Source organism: Phaenicophaeus curvirostris, chromosome 21 (genome assembly GCF_032191515.1).
Source record: "Phaenicophaeus curvirostris isolate KB17595 chromosome 21, BPBGC_Pcur_1.0, whole genome shotgun sequence".
Classification (NCBI taxonomy): Eukaryota; Metazoa; Chordata; class Aves; order Cuculiformes; family Cuculidae; genus Phaenicophaeus; species Phaenicophaeus curvirostris.
The window spans coordinates 12,029,858-12,047,774 of NC_091412.1; the positions used below are offsets into that span (position 1 = coordinate 12,029,858).

At 62.5% G+C, this 17,917-nt stretch overlaps 1 protein-coding gene across 1 annotated transcript; it reads left to right on the forward strand.

Moving 5' to 3' along the window:
* Window positions 1–2,937: 2,937 nt before the first annotated feature.
* SSC4D (scavenger receptor cysteine rich family member with 4 domains) lies at window positions 2,938–12,280 on the forward strand. The gene is made up of 12 exons (XM_069874384.1): window positions 2,938–3,195; window positions 3,281–3,460; window positions 4,825–4,984; window positions 7,299–7,334; window positions 7,934–8,239; window positions 9,305–9,376; window positions 9,681–9,995; window positions 10,247–10,327; window positions 10,419–10,496; window positions 10,859–11,170; window positions 11,357–11,434; window positions 11,964–12,280. The coding sequence occupies exons 1-12, from the start codon at window positions 2,938–2,940 to the stop codon at window positions 12,278–12,280; spliced, it is 2,193 nt and encodes a 730-aa protein (XP_069730485.1).
* The last annotated feature ends 5,637 nt before the right edge of the window (window positions 12,281–17,917 follow it).

Below are 17,917 nucleotides of genomic sequence, written 5' to 3' on the forward strand. Positions count from 1 at the left end.
GTGTGTGTGACACAGGTTTGCATGTGACATGGGGGTGCACAGGTGTGACAGGTGTGTGTGTGATGTGGGGGTGCACAGGTGTGACAGGTGTGCGTGTGACATAGGGGTACACAGGTGTGTGTGTGCCATGGGGGTGCACAGGTGTGACACAGGTGTGCTGAGGTCGGGGTCAGGTTCTACCCCAGCAGTGACACTGTGACAGCAGCCGTGCAGAAGCGAGGGGCCCGAGGGTGACCCGTGGCGAGGCCGCGGCTGCCACCGGCCGAGGGTCCCGGCTCCCCGTCCCCTCTCCCACGCCGGGGTCCGTGGCTCCCGTGCTGTGCCAGGCCGGCTGCCTGCTCAGAGCCACCTGTCAGTGCCGCGCCCTTGGGCTGCTCTCCCTCACCTGCAGGCAGGCCCTCAGCGCAGGTGTGGGACAAAGGAGGTGTTGTCCGGGGAGGGATGGGTTTCACAGCAGCGTGTGTTGTGCAGAGAGACCAAGAAGCCAACCACGTCCTGGGCTGCATCGAGAGAGGGAGGGGGTTCTGCCCTCTGCTCCGCTCTCCTGAGACCCGCCCTGCGCCCAGTGCCACATCCCCAGCATAAGGAGGACATGGAGCTGTTGGAGCGGGTCCAGAGGAGCCCACGGAGATGATGTGAGGGCTGGAGAACCTCCCGTACGAGGCCAGGCTGGGAGAGTTGGGATTGCTCAGGCTGGAGGAGAGAAGGCTCAGGGGAGACCTTAGAGCATCTTCCAGTACGGAAAGGGGAGAGACTTTTTCCAAGGGCACGGGGCGATAGGAGAAGGGCTGTGTGTGTCGGGAGGTTCAGGCTGCTGGTGTTGGAAGCCTGGATGCGGGTCGGCGCTGAGATGGGAGATCTCCAGCCCTGGCAGCCAGCCAGCACGGCGGAGAGTTTGTCAAAGTTTAGGCAAAACAGACTTAAAAGACCCGTTTGAAACCTGCGTTGGCAAGCCGGCTAATTAGAACTTTGCTGCTGCTGGGTAACAAAAAGTGAATGCCTAATTGCTAATTACTGGATCCCTACAAGAAAGCAGCAGCAGATGGGGAGCCGTGAAGTTGGCGACAGTCGCAGCCAGAACCCGCTTTGTACCGAGTTAAAACGCGAAGCCTGAGTGTTGGAGGGCGTTTAAGGATCTGAGCTTGGAGGACCAAAGGAGCGAGCCAGCAGCGAGACCGCTGCTTGGGAACCCAGAACGTGTGGGGTCCTTTTTCCATTGCCTCCAGGGCAAGTGGTCCCCATGTCCCCCAGGAGCAGGAGGCTTGGTCCCATCCCCTCCCGCTCCATCCTGGTGCTGGCACGGACAGGAGTGTTTCCAGCCAGGTGGTTTTTACTGGCTTCCTCTCCAGGTGGGCACTCAGGGCTGAGGAAGGAGGTGGGAATAGCTGAAAAGCCCAAATCCTCTGAAGCTGGTTCCTTCCTCCGAGGCGTCACCCGGGCTCCGCCAGCACCCACTTCAGGGCTGGGTCCCTGCCGCCTGCCTGAAACCCGAGCCATTCCCTCCCTGCCATGTCTCCTTAGAGGTCTCCCCTCTCTTCCTCCCTCTCTCTTTCTTCTCCTTCTTCTTCCCGCTCCTCATCTCTCTCCTCCGCTGCCGGGATGCTCTGCCCCAGCACAGGGTGCGGAGCAGCTGCCCAGAGCTAGAGCTGCAGCCCGAGCTGCAGGGACATGTCGGGCTGGTGCTGGGCAGTTGATGGATGAGAACCTGCTCTCTGCTGCTTTTTTTTCATTTTTACTAAGCAAAATCGCACCTAAAGAAAAATTCCTGCCTTATCCCTATCCCCACTCTCCCAGGACAGGAGAGAGTAGTCATTCCAACAACTATTTTGTCTTTAATTTTTTAACTAATTAGCCAGCTTTTTCCTGTACTTCAAAAGCGAATCGTTGTTTCTGGGAGTCGATAAATCCATCATCACACTGGAAAGAATATACCAGCAGGTACGTGGATTTACGGTGCTTTCTTTGGGTCAGTGTGGTGGGTGATTACAAATAATGATCTGATGAAACCGAAAGTCTGGGATTGCTCTGGAGTTGCTTGACTTGCTGAAAAGTGGAAGAAGCGACAGGGAGCTGTGGGTCGGTGCAGCCGCGGCCGAGGGGGACCGAGGGGACCGAGGGGACCAGAGGCTCCGTGTCCAGCTCGCAGGAGGGAGGCTTCCGTGAGGGCAGAGCCTGCTGGGCAGTGTAACCGCTGTGATGTGTGTGTTTGGGGTGAAAGCAGGTGCTTTCTGTTCCCCTGCTCCCACCCTGGCAGTTTCGTGTTGGGCACGGAGGCTGTGCTGGGGCAGGATGGTGCCGATGCGGGTGTGCTGCCTCTCCCGGCGGATGCGCAGCTGGGCTTCGCTTTACAAGACACCTCATGGCTTGGACCAGCTCAGTTTGAAGGCACTTTCAGGAACCCACGTTCAGCAACCCTTTGAGAGGGACGCTGCGCTCTGCTGCGGTGCCACCATGGGTTGTTATGGTTCACAAGCAGCGTTTAATCCAGTTAATTCTCAGAGGACGGCGAACCCCTGGGTGCAAGGGGAGGGAGGTCAGTTTGCACCGAACCCCGAGGCTTTGGGTGAGGATGGAGCAGCAGGTGGAAGAGACGGCGAGCAGGGTTTTCCCTCTCAGGGGATGCCGTGGCGCGGCACAGCAGTGGTTAATGCCCGCTGCCACCCTGCCAGGGCGCAGGAACGCGCTGGCTCCGGCACAGACGTGTCCGGCGATGACAAGGTCCCCGGCGCAGGGCGCGCTGCGGGTTTGGCCGGGGCGGCGTGGCAGCCGTGCCCGCCGCACAAAAGGCGACATTATTCCGTGCGGCAGGAGGCATGAATGGGGTATTGAAATCCACTTGTAGAGTAGGTTGGTTTTCATCCCCCATCACTGGGCCGTCTGTCTGCTGGCGGGTCTCCTCCCCAGGCCTGGTCAGCAGGAGCGGAGCCGGGAGCCGCGATGGGGCCGTATCGCACCCGCGGGGGCTCCATCCTGCACCCCCAGCTCTGGGCACCACACGGAACACCTTGGCCTGCCGTCACCTCTCGCTGGTGCTGCCAGCAGGGGCAAAGGTTTGGTGTGGAGGCTGGGGAGCCCGGCCGGCCCCTGCTCTCGAGGGATCTTGGTGAGTGGATGAAGCACCTGGTCCCACCTGGGAGCTCTTCCCATGCGGTGTCTCTGCCACAACACCCGGAGCAGTGCAAGGGGATTCAAAACGTGGGGTTTTCGCAGCAAAGGTGTTTGGTCACCGGCACGGCAGACGTCCCTGCCCCTGTCTCTGACCATCAGGCGGTGTCCCCAGTGGGAGCAGCTGGTGCCACCCCCTCAGGAGACCTTGTGCACCACGCAGGCTGTGGATTCACCTCAGGGCTGTGCTCAGCTCAGCCTGCAGCCTGGCTCTGGAGAGGCTGTGAAGCATCCTCACGATGGCACTCCTCCACCGGCACACGCTGCCATCCCAGCGCTGCCATCAGGCCAACTGGTGGGATGTGGGTCTGGGTCCCCAGCGGTGCCGTGGAGAGCAGGATCAGCCCCCACAGGCTGCGAGTGGAATGGAACTGGAGATCCGCCACCTCAGCCGACGCCGACAGAGCAGTTAATGATGATATTTTAACCTCTTCCTCATCTTCTGCCTGACGTTCCCCTTGCTTTCCATCCTGTCCCTGCAGAGTTCACATCTCCACCCCCGAGATGAATGAGGTTGTCCTGTCAAACCCCAGAGATCTCTGTCTTCCCACAGAAACGCCTTTGCCTGCCTTTTCCCACGGGATGATGATGAGCAGAGACAGCAGGGGTGTAGACAGGGGCTGAGAATGCCCTGGCCGAGGCAGGGAGGTCTCGTGTTGAGTGGTTAGCACAGAAGTCTTGAGGGACATCGGTAACCAGGAGTTAGAGCTGCCCAGGAGATCTCTTGGGTGCATTAATTCACCACAGGGTGATGAAAGAAGGATACAAGGCACCTGATGGGGCATTTTGGTAACTCAGGTGCCATATATGACCCCATCCTGCCTGGTGGGACTCCGTGGGGACCCCTGTGCCGGCTGGGTGCTGGAAAGGGACCCATCGAGCAGATCCCTTCTTCTCACCAGGAGGGGGTGAGATGGTTTCCAGGAGCCTGCTGGAGGAGAGCACCGGAGAGAGAGGAGTCAAGGCAAAGCAGAGGATTGGCCGTGGTTGTGTCCAGGCTGGGCTTTGGCTGAGTGTTCGTCACCGGCAGAGCCAGAGCAGCCTTGCAGGGAGGACATGGGGTGGGCAGCCTGGCTGGGGTGAAGTGAAGCACCACCATTTTCCAAAAGGGGTTGTGTGATGTGACCTGCTGGAGTAATAGGTCCTCTCCATGGTCTAGGAAGCACCTTTCAGCCTTGTGTGGATGAGGAATTCCTTCCCAGTTCTACCTGAGTTTGAAGCGTGTTCCAATTGGCCCACGTGTGGTAGGAGCACACGGAATGTACGTGCTGCGGGGTTTGATCCTAAAGCCATGCAGAACCCACAGGAGGACAAGCTCCAGGTGGATGCGGACAGGATGGTTCCCTGACCATCCTGGGGGTGAGGACACTGGGGGAGGCTCTGGGGCTCAGCATTCAGGTGTCCTGGTGGATCTGAGGTCCGTCCTGCCTGCGCAGCAGCCCAGCGCTGAGGCTCCCACTGCTTCCAGTTTTAACTCAACGGTGGGATGTGGCCCCGCAGCTTCCTCTCGCTACTCAAAATAAAAAGCGTCTCTTGCTCTCAATAAATCCAATCTGAATTATTTTTCATGTGGTTCTTGGTCAGCAGGTCCTGCAGGGCCCTTGGCGGGCACAAGCTCTCCTGGCCTTCCCCAATGACGCTGCTGTCTGTGTGTTTCAGGGACAGTCTCCTCTGGACACCCACCTGCGGGAGGACCAGGACGCAGCGATGACACCCGCTCCCCAGCTGGGCGGCTGGCACCATGTGGGGAGGTTCGACACTGGGGTGCTGCCTCTTTCCCTGATGCCAGCGGCGCTCCTCCTCCTCCTCGGCCCCACAGGTGAGCTCCCAGGTGGTGTGGTGGGAGCGAGGGTGTTGTAGGCACCCACCGTCCCCATCCTCGCCTCAGCTTGAGGGTAGGAGAGTTTCTTCATGGAGAGCAACGAGCTGGAACATCACGATGCCAAGGTGATGGGTGGGAGGAGCACCTGTCCCTGAGGGCATCGGTCACAGCATCAGAGAACAGAATCATGGAGTGGTTTGGGTTGGAAGGGACCTCAAACCCATCCAGTTCCACCCCTGCCATGAGCAGGAACATCTCCCACTGGATCAGGGGCTCGGGGCCGCGTTCCTCCTGGCAGGCACTGTCTGCCCAGGCTGGGCGGCACTGGGATGAACTGGACAAAGGCATCTTGGCCCCGAGGAGGGGCTGCGCGAGCAGGGCAGGAGCACGGTTATCCTGGTGTGACTCTGCTGGTGTAATTACAGCCCGGCAGCTGGCAACACCTTCCTGCGCAACAAAGCCAGCCAGAAAGCAGCCAATTAAGGTGCAGTCAGACCCCCTAATTGGATTAAATCAGTTTGCACGGCTCCCACGCCGTCATCTGGTGTTTCCCATCCCCTTGAGATGCTGGTGGCACCCAGGGTGCAGGGACCCAGGGGTCCTGGTGGCTCTGCTGACGTCCTTTCCACCACTGGGCTCTCCTGGTTGTCTTCATTAATGGGCAGAGCTAAGTCACTAACAAAGGGTGATTCGTCCTCCTGTTTGGGGTTAGTTTAGCGCTCTGCCCTGGTGCTGTTTACTTGAGCTGGATCCCCCTTTTCTTCTGGCTTTGTGAAGCTGGATCAGAGAAGCGCGGAGGGCTCTAAAAACACCACTTTCCTCTCGCTCCTCATTAACGTCAACAGACCAGGCAGAATTTTTCAGGTCTCGCTTGACTTTGCTGGAGGATGCACTCAAATGAATATTTCAGAGCTTTGATTTTGACTTGAAGGGAGATGAATATTGAATATTTAACAATGTCCTTTTATCCGCTGCTTTTTCGGCGCCGGAGTGGGGTAGGTGTTAAAAATCCATACAAACCAGCATCAAACACTTCCTGAAAAGCCTCACGTCGCCGCGCTCTTGGTGCGGGGGGATCTGAGTTACCTTCCTCCCGTTATCCAGCCCGCGGGGCTGCCGTGTCCTTCCTCGTCCTCTCCTCCAGCCTCTCCACTCCCTCGGCCTCTCGTGCTGAATCCCCATCCTTGCTGGCACCGCAGCCCCCCGTCCCAGCCCCGTGCGCCCGCTGGGGAGGGCAGCACTGCCCGGTGGCGGCCGCAGCGCCGCGGATGCTGTTTCCATCCCGGCTATGGGCGGCATCTCGCTCCCGGGTGCCAAATCGCAGCTCCAGCCAGGCAGCTGCCCAGCTCCATCTCTCCTGGGGCTTTCAGGCCCTTCTTTGCCTGCCCTGTTTGGTAGATGATTTAACAGTGTCCCAGGCCACGTCCTTGCAAACGAGAAGGGCGGTGGGTTCGTCTGCTCGACTGTCCCCTCCAGGCTTGGTCTCCTTCCCGCAGCGGTGACACCCGGAGCGGCAGGAATCGCCCTTCGCGCTGTTGCTCGTGGGCTGCACGTGGAGCAGTTGGGGCTGGTGGGAGCCTGGTGTGGGCGAAGAGGCTGTGGAGCCACAGGGGTTCTGGTCACCCCTTGGCCACGGTGATTCACGGGGCAGGGTTTCCTTCGCTTGGAAGGCGTCTCGGTGGCAGGGGGCTGAGCGCCCGTGTGTCCACCCCTGGGTGCCCGGGGACTCTGTGCTGCGAGACAGCCCCAAGCATCTGCTGAGGGTTACAAGGTCCCGGGGCCCCACAGGAGCCGGGCTTTCCAACACCCCTGATGACACCAGCTCTGGACCCCCCTCTCACCCCTGGCTTTCCCCCCACCACTGCACAAAAGCAGTTTTGTTCAGTCAGGAGACAAGAGAGGAGTCCCTCCTCTCCCAGCACCGACTCGCTCCGCTCCACGCTCGCAGAGGACATTCCTGCGGCAAACTCTCGCTAAGCCCTGGCAGCGTCGCCCAGGCTCCGGTTACCCGTGGGCTCGGGTCCCAGCTGAGGAGCCGTGGCCGTGCTTGAGCTCCTCTCTGCTCCCTCCCCGTTTTCAATGTCCCTCTTCTCCTGGGGGAGCTGAAGGTGCCACCAGCACCCAGCTGCAAGGGCAGGGACCTCGGCTTCCCAGCCTGCCAAGCAGAGGAAATGATGCCCTGGGCTGAGGGGCTGGTTTTATTGCTGCAAACCCCAGGTCTTTGCGGAGAGGGGAAGGGTCTAGGGGGCACCGGGTCCTGCTGATCCCAAGGACGCTGTGCAGATCTGATCCCTTTCCTTCTTCCCTGCAGGAAACACCTCTGAGCCCGCACTGCTGCCATTCCCAGGTGAGGTTCTTCTCCTAAAGTCACTTTTCTCTAGGAAGCTTTAGAGTTGAAAAATGCATTTTTTTCTGTTTGTCCCAGTGTGACATCCCCTTGGTGTGGCAGGCCAGGGGCGCTCACACGCCTGCTCCCCATCACCAGCACCTTGAGAGATCATCTCCATCCCATGTAGGACCAGCTCCGGATGCGTCTGTCGAGGCTAACAACAACTTGCTCATTGCATCTTGTCACTTGTCACCCGTCCCATGTCATCACACCATGCCACACGTCCGCTTTCCTCTTCTCCTGCTGGGTTGTTGCCATCAGCAGGCGAGATGATGGGGTGATGGTGCATCTCATGGATGTATTGAGATGTGCTGAGGCTTTGTGCCTGTTCCTCCCAGCAGCTGGGGAGAAGCCTGTGCCCGACCATCAGGTGGGCAGCACCACACCAGCAGCTGCCTTGTGCTGCAGCAAAGGGTCACCAGTTTCTTCAGGGAGCAGAGATTTGATGCAGAGAGGGCTCTGCCCTCCCCGTGACTCCCACCAAGTGTTTGTCACCGCCTTGGCCCTGGGGTGGGCTCAGTGCCTGCTGAGGGACCTCTCTCTGCCCGTCCTTCCAGAGATACGGCTCGCCAACGGGCCCACCAGGTGCCAGGGGCGGGTAGAGATCCACTACAACGGCTCCTGGGGAACGGTCTGCGACGACGACTGGGACATCGTGGATGCCAACGTGGTGTGTCGGCAGCTGGGCTGCGGCCACGCCATCACCCTCCCGGCTGCCATGACCTTCGGCCAGGGGAGCGGACCCATCTTCCTGGACAACGTGGACTGCAAGGGCCGGGAGGCAGCCCTGAGCGAGTGCTGGAGCCACGGCTGGGGCATCCACAACTGCTACCACTACGAGGACGTGGCGGTCGTATGCAACGGTAACGGCGCTGTGTTCCCCGGGGGCACGGAGAGCAGGGGGTCCCTGCGGTGCCGCCAGCCCTGGTGCCTGCCAAGAGTAATTCCTCAGAGCCTGCTCCTCCAAGCCTTCTCTGCCTCCTTCCTCCGCCACTTTCCTCAATCCAGTCACCTCCCAGCTCAGCACACTGGTGCTCCACAGGGTGACCAGCCTGTTTCGTGCTCCCCATCACTCCCAGCTCAGGGATCTTGCAGCCTCTCCCACACAATCCCTGGGGAAGGAGCCCACGGTCACCCACGCTCCTGCCTCTGACTCAGCCACTGCCCAACTGCTCTTTCCCCTTTTGACCTCCTTTTCTTTAAATCACTGAGCTTTTCAGTAGGAAATGTTCCTACAAGTGAGAAAAGCAGAGGAAAGCATTTGGATCCAGCACGTGAAAGCGGGTGGGTCCATGCTGACTCCTCTGTGCCCCACCTGGTCCTTCTGCATGTCTGCGTGGCGTTTGCTCATCAGCCGTGCATCAAGGACTGGTAGATGTGAGCCATGCAGACCTGGAGCTCAGCTACAGCTGAGCTGTGGGATGGATCCCTGTGCCTGGAAGAAGGAGGGCTTGGAAAAAGAGGGTTGACTAGCAGGAATTACAGAATGGCGGTCATGGACGGAGCAGAACCCTGAATCAAGGCGCTGGTGAAGAGCAGAGGTGAAAGGACTGAAGAAGGAGGCAGAGGAGACAGGTCTGAGGCAGAGGACCAGCTTGAGTGGTTAGGTTTCTGTAGCTTAGCTGGCAAAGGAGAGCAGGAGAGATTCTGAGGTGCCACCACGCACGACTTCCCCCTGTGCCAGGAGATGAGGTGCTGGCTCCACCCACCTTCCTGCACCTACAGCCAGGGTCGCAGCTCTGGGCAGGACAGGGACACTGCAAGCCCCTTTTCCTTTCCCCATCGGGGCTGGTTTGGTGCCAGACCTCTTGCTCTCGGCGCTGTGTCCCTGCCAGCACCTGCGTGCCCCGGTGCCCAAGCCAGGGAGCCGCGGGGAGGGCAGCGCGAGGGGCAGCGGGCGCGATGGATGCCGTCTCTCTCCTTTCCAGAGCTCTCGGGCACACACGCCAGCGAAGGACCAACCAGCAGGACCCTCACGGCCGCCGTGCAGGACGGGGAACGTAAGCTGCGGGGCTGCTGTGGCGGGGGCCGTGCTGGCGAGGGCGGGGAGGGAGCAGCAACCCCCACCTGGCACCCAATTCCCCGCACTCCTGACCCCGGCCACGGCCAAACCCTGTCCCAGAGGGCACCAAGGGCCCCATTGGCCGTGCTGCCCTACAGCATCGCCCCTTCCCCGCTGTTTCTCACCTATTTTATTGCTGCCATGGGCGCTGCCGTGTCCGGGCTGGGTGGCATCGCTGTGCCATGGCGTGTGACCTCCTGGGGACACCAACGTCCCCCTCACCGCCTGCTGCCGCCCTCCAGGTGACGGCCGCATCCGCCTGGTGAGCGGGACCGACGCCTGCCAGGGCCGCGTGGAGATCTTGTACCGCGGGAGCTGGGGCACGGTCTGCGACGACGACTGGGGCCTGAGCGAGGCCAGCGTGGCGTGCAAGCAGGCGGGCTGCGGCCAAGCCCTGGACTACAAGAGCAACGCCTACTTTGGCTACGGCACAGGGCTCATCCTCCTGGACAACGTCAACTGCGATGGCAGCGAGCCCTTCCTCGCCGCCTGCTACAGCCTGGGCTGGGGCATCCACAACTGCGGCCACCACGAGGACGCTGGGGTCATCTGCGCAGGTACCGGGGCAGAGCCTGGGGAAAAAAACAGGGACACCCTGGTCACCAAGGAGAAACAGCCTCAGGGATGCCGGTGTGCATTCTTCCTCCTCACCTGGGTTCTCCTGGCGCAGGGTGTGATGCTGCAGCGAGCGTCGAGGCTGGGCTGGGCAGCAGGGATGTGCAGGTGGAGCACCCAGAGCAGCCTGGGTCTGCCTCACGGATTCACAGCTCCTCCCCACATCTTGTCCCTGTCTCTCTGTGCACCTCAGGGCTGGACACATCCACCATCACGTCCTTCACCACCTCGCTGGCCCTGGACTATGAAGAGACACTCACTGCCACGGCCACAGGTACCGCAGCCACCCGGCACCAACCGGAGCAGGGGCAGCGGGCGCTGGACCTGGACCCTCCAGCACCCACGTGTGCCCACGCTTGTCCCAGCAGTGACAGACAGCAGGGACCAGCCCTCCCAGGCCACCGAGGTGGTCACCACCGCCCTCCTCACCGTCGAGCAGGAAAGTAAGTGTGCGGCCGCTGCCAGTCCTGCAGGGCTCCACAGCCCTGGGGAGCCCAGAGCTCACACCACAGCCCAGGGAGTTGCCTCATGCTCCCAGGGATCCTTCCCACCCCCTGGCTTTATCCCATCCTCCCACAGTTCACCCCATGCTCCCCTAGGATGGAACCCACCTCCCCAAGCACCCCGCGGAGTCACAGCCCCACATCTTACCCCCATCCCAGGGCTCACCCTGCGCCCTTGAGGTGTCACCCCCATCCCAGGGCTCACCCCACACCCTTGAGGTGTCACCCCCATCCCCCCAGAGGGCCAGCAGGGCTGTGGGACCCCGTCCCCGGCAGCGTTCCTGTGCGGGGCCCCCGTGCAGGTGGCGGCGTGCGGCTGGTGAGCGGCAACGGGAGCTGCCGCGGGCGCGTGGAGGTGCAGCACCGCGGCACGTGGGGCACCGTCTGCGACGACGACTGGGACTTCGCCGACGCGCAGGTGGTGTGCCGGCAGCTGGGCTGCGGCGCTGCCCTCGCCGCCACCGTGCTGGGCTCCTTCGGCTACGGCAGCGGGCCCGTCCTGCTGGACAACGTGGGCTGCGGTGGCGGCGAGGCGCGCCTGGCCGACTGCTTCCACCTGGGCTGGGGGCAGCACAACTGCGGCCACCACGAGGACGCGGGTGTCATCTGCCGGGGTGAGAGCGAGAGCGGCTCCGGGGGCCTTTGGCTCCCACCGTGGGGTCTTCCCCCACAGAGAAGCGGGGATGGATGCAACTGCCTGGGCTCCAGCCACCCCCACTGCTGCTGGGGGGCTCGGACCCAGCCTTGGGGGCACAGGCATCCCCTGACTTGCTTCTCCCACCCCTTCCCCGCTGCACCAGGCACCGGTGATGCTGGAGACCATTTCCAAGAAGCCACTGCTACCACCACCACGCTGGCCCCAACTCACCCCAAGGATGGTAGGTACCGAGGTGTCACCCGGAGATGTGGCGCCAGCCCTGGGGACACTCTGCACCGGCACAGGGTGGAAGTGGCTCGGGCAGAGGCCAGCGGCTCCTGCCGTGCCTGGAGCACCAGCCTGGAACAGCCCGCGGGAGAGGGGAGAGCTGTGCTGGTGGCACCATTAAGCCATGGCCTCTTCTGGTGCCCCCAAGGCTGATTCAGGCAGAGGAGGTGATGGACCATTAGGTAATAGACATCAGGTGATGAGCTATTAGGTGATGGACCTTGGAGGGGAGAGGAGGTGATGGACCAATAGAGCTGAGAGGGGAACAGATATTATCGTCTGTTCCTTCAACCTGAACATTCACCACCATGCTCTGGGGTTCAGCCCCAGCTCTCGTGCTGGAGAAGGGTCACCTCCTGCCTGCGTGGGAGCAGTGGTGGAGCTGCAGGCAACAGCAAACACCTGCCCGGCGAGGAAGGGCTCTGCTCCATCAGCTCTGGGGAGGCACGGGCAGGGGCTGCCTCACCCCGTCTCCTCCGCAGGTTCCCTGCGCCTGGTGAACGGCAGCCACCGGTGTGAGGGGCGCGTGGAGATGTTCTACCTGTCCCAGTGGGGGACGGTGTGCGACGACGCCTGGGACCTGCGGGATGCCAAGGTGGTGTGCAGGCAGCTGGGCTGCGGGCGCGCCGTGGCGGCCTGGGGGGAGGCGCGCTACGGCCAGGGCTCCGGCTACATCTTCCTCGACAACCTCAAGTGCAAGGGCTCCGAGCCCTCGCTGCTGCGCTGCTCCCACATCCGCTGGGATGTCCACAACTGCGACCACTCCGAGGATGCCGGTGCTGTCTGTGGGGTCCTATGACCAATGACCGCTGGACCCTTGCACAGGTACAGGGGCTGCGGAGGGAGCTGCTGGCAATGCCCACAGGGGACCGAAGCCCGGTTGCTGGCCGGGGACACTCAAGCTCTGCCTCAGTTTCCCCATCGCCCCATGGAAGCGCTGGCTGGGCCCCTGTGTGTGTCTGGGCTCCGAGGATGGGCAAAGAAATACCAAGTCCTCACCAGTTCCCATGCGGTAGGAATGTCCGTGTTGGCTCTCCCTGCACCTGCCACCCCATCCCACCTCACAGCTGCCCAGGGTTTGGTCCCTGTACCCCTTCCAACCCCCATTTCTCTCGCAAACACCACTTGGGTTTGTGGAGAGCTTGGCAAAGATTTCCCATCCCTGGGGGCTTTGGCACCACCAGTCCCTGCCCAGTAAAGCTCTTGGGAAGCAGGGAAGGACCAGGCTCCCTGCGGCCTCCCCATCTTCCTCGATCCTGTGTGGTCCAGATCAGCTCTGGCTGCACTTTCCAGGACCTCCGTGATGCTCTGCGCCCCGAGGTGTCTGGAGCAGGCGGGGAGCTGGCAGAGAGGGCAGGAGCAGATGGAAAACCATAGGGAAGACCCCAAACCCTTGCCCAGTGTGAGGGGAGGGTGGTGGAGCTGAGCCTGGAGCCAGTCCCTCCCAGTGCCCTTGGGGTGAAGGCTGCTTCCCTCCCAGTGCAGGTGGAAGGACCCAGCCCGCAGCACCTGCTGCTCCCGATTTCCAGGGGACACCGGGAAAAGGAGGCTCGGGTTTGCGTGGATGGGGCGCAGGGGTGGGAAGAGCTGGTGCAGCGCGTGGAGCGGGTCCTGGCTGCTCCCTCAGCTGCGCTCGCTCCTTGAGTCAGGCAGTTCTTGCTAATATTAGATTGTGCCTATTGCTGTGGGGATTTTCTCTCCCATATTTCTTACATGGGTTTGTTTTGTGAATAAATAAAAGCCCTTTGAAAGCGTGCTGGGACCCGGCTTGCTGCCCCGTGGGTGCCCAGGCAGGAGCGAACGGCTGGGGTGCAGGTGATGCCCCAAGCCCAGGGGTGAAGGCTCCGCTCCTGCTGCCAAGAACTGGTGCAAATCCCAAGCAGCCCTGGATTTTTTTGAGGTCCTGGAGCGTGTCCAGAGATAGGAACAGAGCTGATGGAGGGGCTGGAGGACAAGTCTTAGGAGGAGCGGCTGAGGGCCCTGGGGCTGTTTAGTCTGGAGAAGAGGGGGTGGAGGGGAGACCTCATCGCTGTCTACAACTGTCTGAGAGGAGGTTGTGGTGGGGTGGGTGCTGGGCGCTGCTCCCAAATGATGGGGACAGGACAAGAGGGAATGGCCTCACATTGCCCCAGGGCAGGTTCAGATTGGACATCAGGAAAAATTCCTTCACCGAAAGGGTCCTCAGGCCCTGGCAGAGGCTGCCCAGGGCAGTGGTGGAGTCGCCAACCCTGGAGGGGTTTGAAAGCTGGGCAGGTGAGGTGCTCGGGGATGTGATTTAGCAGTGGACAGGGGTGGTTGGGCTCGGTGATCTCAAAGGCCTTTTCCAACCTAGGGATTCTCTGATTCTGAGATTCCCACTGGGCTGGGAGCGGGGCTTGGACCCTTTGCTGCCGCAGCACTGGGGGAGCAGCCCCGACCCTGCCAGGCTCAGGGGGTGAGGTTGGGTCTGGCTCATGGTTCATCCCTGCTGGGTCTTCCAGGCAGGCTGGGGCAGCGCAGCCGGACCTCCCCTTCCAGTGGCGATGCCAGAGCTGGGCACCGGCGCGGGGGATGCTGGTGCCGTGACAGCCTCCGTGGCGGCTGCGTGGGAGCCGGAGAACCGCGGTGCCTGCCCAGCTCGTCTGCTCTTGCCCACGTCAGCTGTTTCCCCACGCCCGGAGCAGCTGCGGCTCCACATCAGTCGATGCCATCGATTTGTTCCTCCCTCCATCCCTAGAGAGGGGACAATGTGAGGGGCGGCAGGGGGAGGGAATAAATATTTCAGCAGGTCCAGGCAAAAGCTGGGGTTATTTTGGGGCCGGGATTTATGGGCTATTAGGAATAAGGAACGAGTCTGTGCTGGGAGAGGAGAGCCATTAATCCATGCTGAAGGAGCACAAATGAGCGAGGGGAAAGGAGGAGGCTTTAATTATTTTGCCGTGTTCCAGGATAATCAGCTCCTGGCCAAGCGCTGCTGTGGGGCTCAGGAGCTCCCACTCCCTGGGATCTGGGGCAGGCGGCGGGGGCGCTCACAGTTAAACCCCCAGGCTGCACTGGGAGGGCTGCGGTTCCCATTCTGGGACCAGTAAGAGACCAGTACAAGGAGTGAGGCTCACCGCGGTGTGGTATGGAGGATGCGCTGCCTGGGGGGAGGCAGCAGAGCACGGGGCTGACTGGAAGTGTCTGGGGGTCGGTGCTTGGTCTCAGGGGTGCCCTTCCCGGGCTGCGCCAGCCCCACCACCGGCTGTGCCCCATAAAGGCAATCCTGTCCGTGCCTGTAACTGGAGGAGCTGGGCGCCGGCACAGGGTGAATCACTGTCACGGGCAGCCCTGGCCCCGAGAGCAGCCCTGGCTCTGATGCGCCCAGCACCGCCTGGCTGACCTTGGGCTGCACTTGGCTTCCTGGCTCCCCCGGCTCTCCCTGCTGCTTCTGCATCCCTCCAGCGCGTGCCTCAGTTTCCCCAAGGGCACCTGGGATGGTGACCCTGGCTCACCCCTTGGCACCCTTGGGAGCTGCAGGGACCCGGCTGGGGGCACGGGGAGCCCTGAGGGTCAGACTGACCCCCGTGTGCCCTGTCCCCACGGCACGGGCTGCCGGGAATGTGGGCATCCAGGTAGTGGGGATGCAGGGCAGGAACACCTTGGGCCACCTCCCTTTCCCGTGGGATGGGCGAGGACCAGGTCTCCGTGGCTCAGCTCATCCCGAGCGTGGCCCCGAGCGCCAAGGTCACCCAGGGGGGCCGTGATGGGTTGTGGGAGCTGCTCGACGCACCCCACCCCAGCAGCGTCCTCCTCCTCTGCTCCTGCCAGGGCTGCCGCCGCGCTCCTGCTGACGTCACCCTGCCAGCCAGGAGCTATTCTGGGATCTGCAGAGTCACTGGCGCAGTGAGCCCGCTGGCACAGGAGCGCGGCTGCAGGGGGACGCTGCTCGCCGTGCCGGGGGCTGCGTGGCCCTGGCCCACGGGCACCGCTGGTGGATCCGCATCACTCTGTGTGCCCACAGGCTGCAGGGCTGCTCGGCCACGGCTGCAAACCCTCCCATCCATCACCCCCTCCTCTCTGCCTTTTGAATTCCGTCCCATTCCCCTGGCAGAGCCGCCCCATGTAGGACGCCGAGCGCTGGCACACACCAGCCCGCGGCCGCCTCGCTGCCATCAGCGGCGTTTGGAGGGAGGCAGGGAAGCCGCTCGCTCCAGCAGCCACCGGGGAGCCCCACGAAGGGCAGGTGGAGGGGACGGTGGGGTGCTCAGCCCTGCACCACTGGTCTGGTGCTGGTTGCTCTCCCTGGCCGCCCCCTCGCCTTCCAGTTTCCCAGGTTACAGACAGAGGGGATGCGCACGGAGCTGTTGGGAGAAGCTGACACCAGCAGGCTCCAAACACCCTGAAAGTGGGGCTCAAGGCACCCCTTTAGAAATCCAGAGCCTTTCCCATGTGACCCCGCATCTCTTTCAGTGGCGGCTCCCATGGAACACCCCAAATCCTGTCTCCCCACACCTGGCAGAGGCTGGAGAGGGGCTGCAGCAGGAGCGGGTGCTCAGCTCCCCAGGCCCTGAGCAGGGGAGCTGCGGGGCCAAGTCCTGGGGTGGCAGAGGTGCTTGGGGCTGGCACCGCTGCTCCCATCGCCTGGAGCCCCGAATTGGCCTTGGACGGGGGGTGCCTGCCCTGCACCAGGGCTGGAGGAGCAGCTGTGAGTCCGGGGGTGGGGATGGACGGGGTCTGGGGGTGATGGAGACCATTGGCGGGTGGTGACAAGGTGGGGTGCATGTGCCCCCCGGCTGGGGGCAGAGAGCAGGGGTCTGGGGATGACGGGGACCATCGGAGGGTGTGACAAGGTGGGGTGCGTGTGCCCCTGGCTGGGGGCAGGGAGCGTGGGCTGGCAGCGGGGTGCAGCTGTGCTGAGTCACGCTGCAGAGCTGGCGAGCAGGACTGCAGCAAGTGGCTCACAGCCGCCCGCCTGCAGCGGGGACGGTGTGGCAGCCCCCTCCCTCCCTCCGCAGCAGGGATAGTGTGACAGCCCCCTCCCTCCCAAGCTGCTCTGGCTCCTTGGCTGCTCCCAGGGGTCCGGGATGCTGGCAGGGGGGATGCCCAGGCTGGGGGTCCCTTTGCACCCCGGGCTGTGGCTGCCTGGGTGCCACCTCCCAGCTCCCTCCCCTTCAATAGGGATGGAGCATCTCTGGGGTGGGGGTGCTGGGGGCCCGCGAAGGGAGGGGGAAAGGATGGAGCTGTCCTTGGAGGGTGAGTGTCCCCGACCCCGCTGCAGGAGGGGTGTCCCTGGGTCACGGTGGCTGGAATGACAGCAGGGCCAGGGGCTGCTCTCTGCCAGCATGGACACAAATGGCACCTGGCAGCTACCAGCACACGGGGCAGCTTTGCCCTGGCACCGGGGTGTGAGCTGGCAGAGGTGCCCCAGAGCCACTGACCCGGGGTGTGGGGCTGAGCACCCAGCCCTGTGCTGGGTCCCCAAAACCCCTGCCACCGCCTGGGACAAAGGGTTGAGGCAGCTTCTTTCTGCAGAGGGAAACTGAGGCACAGCGAGCACGTGGAGGATTGGCCTCTGACACTACCAGCTCTGCTGCCCAAAGACCAGGGCAGCCCCATCCCCAAAGGACGCTGGTGACCACCCTACCCAGAGCTGCCCACCGGCCCCGCAGGGCTCAGAGCTGCTTCTGGAGGCACCGAGACAGGCAGCGCTTTTTTTAGGTGCTCCATAAGTGCTGTCTGGGCGGTATTTATATCGGCTCCTTAAATAAGAGCTGCCATCTGAGCCCAACACGCCTGCTTAATTATTAATGCCCCGCGGGAGGCGGCTGTGCCTGCCTGGTCCCAGCCCACCCTCCCCAGTGGGTCCCACGTCCCCCTGCTACCCACCAGCAGCCGGGGCAAGGGATGATGTCTTGGCCACCCCGGGCCACCCGGCTGGCCGTGGGCGTCCGTCCTGTGTGGGAGCATCTTCCGTGGGGCTGGGAGAAGGGGGAGCATGTGTTCCGAGTGGAGGTGCTGCAGCATGGGCATCGCTGCAGTTCCCGGCACTGAGGAGCTTGTGTGGGCTTTGGGGCCAAGGGGAGGGTGGGAGGCACCTCGTGCTGCCTCTCCTTTCCATCCTAGGGGCTCGAGGTTGTCCCTGGAAAGCCATCGCTGGAGCCCGCGGGGTGCCCCGGGGGGCACGGGCAGCCCCGCTCCTGGTGGGGTTTATGCTAAACAGTGCAGGAAGGCAGCTGCTGCAGCAGAATTAATTTGGGCTTGGAAAGTGCTTTGAAACCCTGAGATGAAAGGCCAGGGCTGAGCACAAAGCGCTGAGCTCGGTAGACGGGGGAAAGGTCCCCTCGAAGCACCAGTGGGCTGGTGGGCTGGTTGTCGGCTGCCCCATCAGCCATGGCCCCTCTATCTCCTCCCGCCCCAGGTGAGGCAGCAGATTGGCTTTTGGGGGTTGTGGAGGGCTGGTGAACCCCCAGCTCAT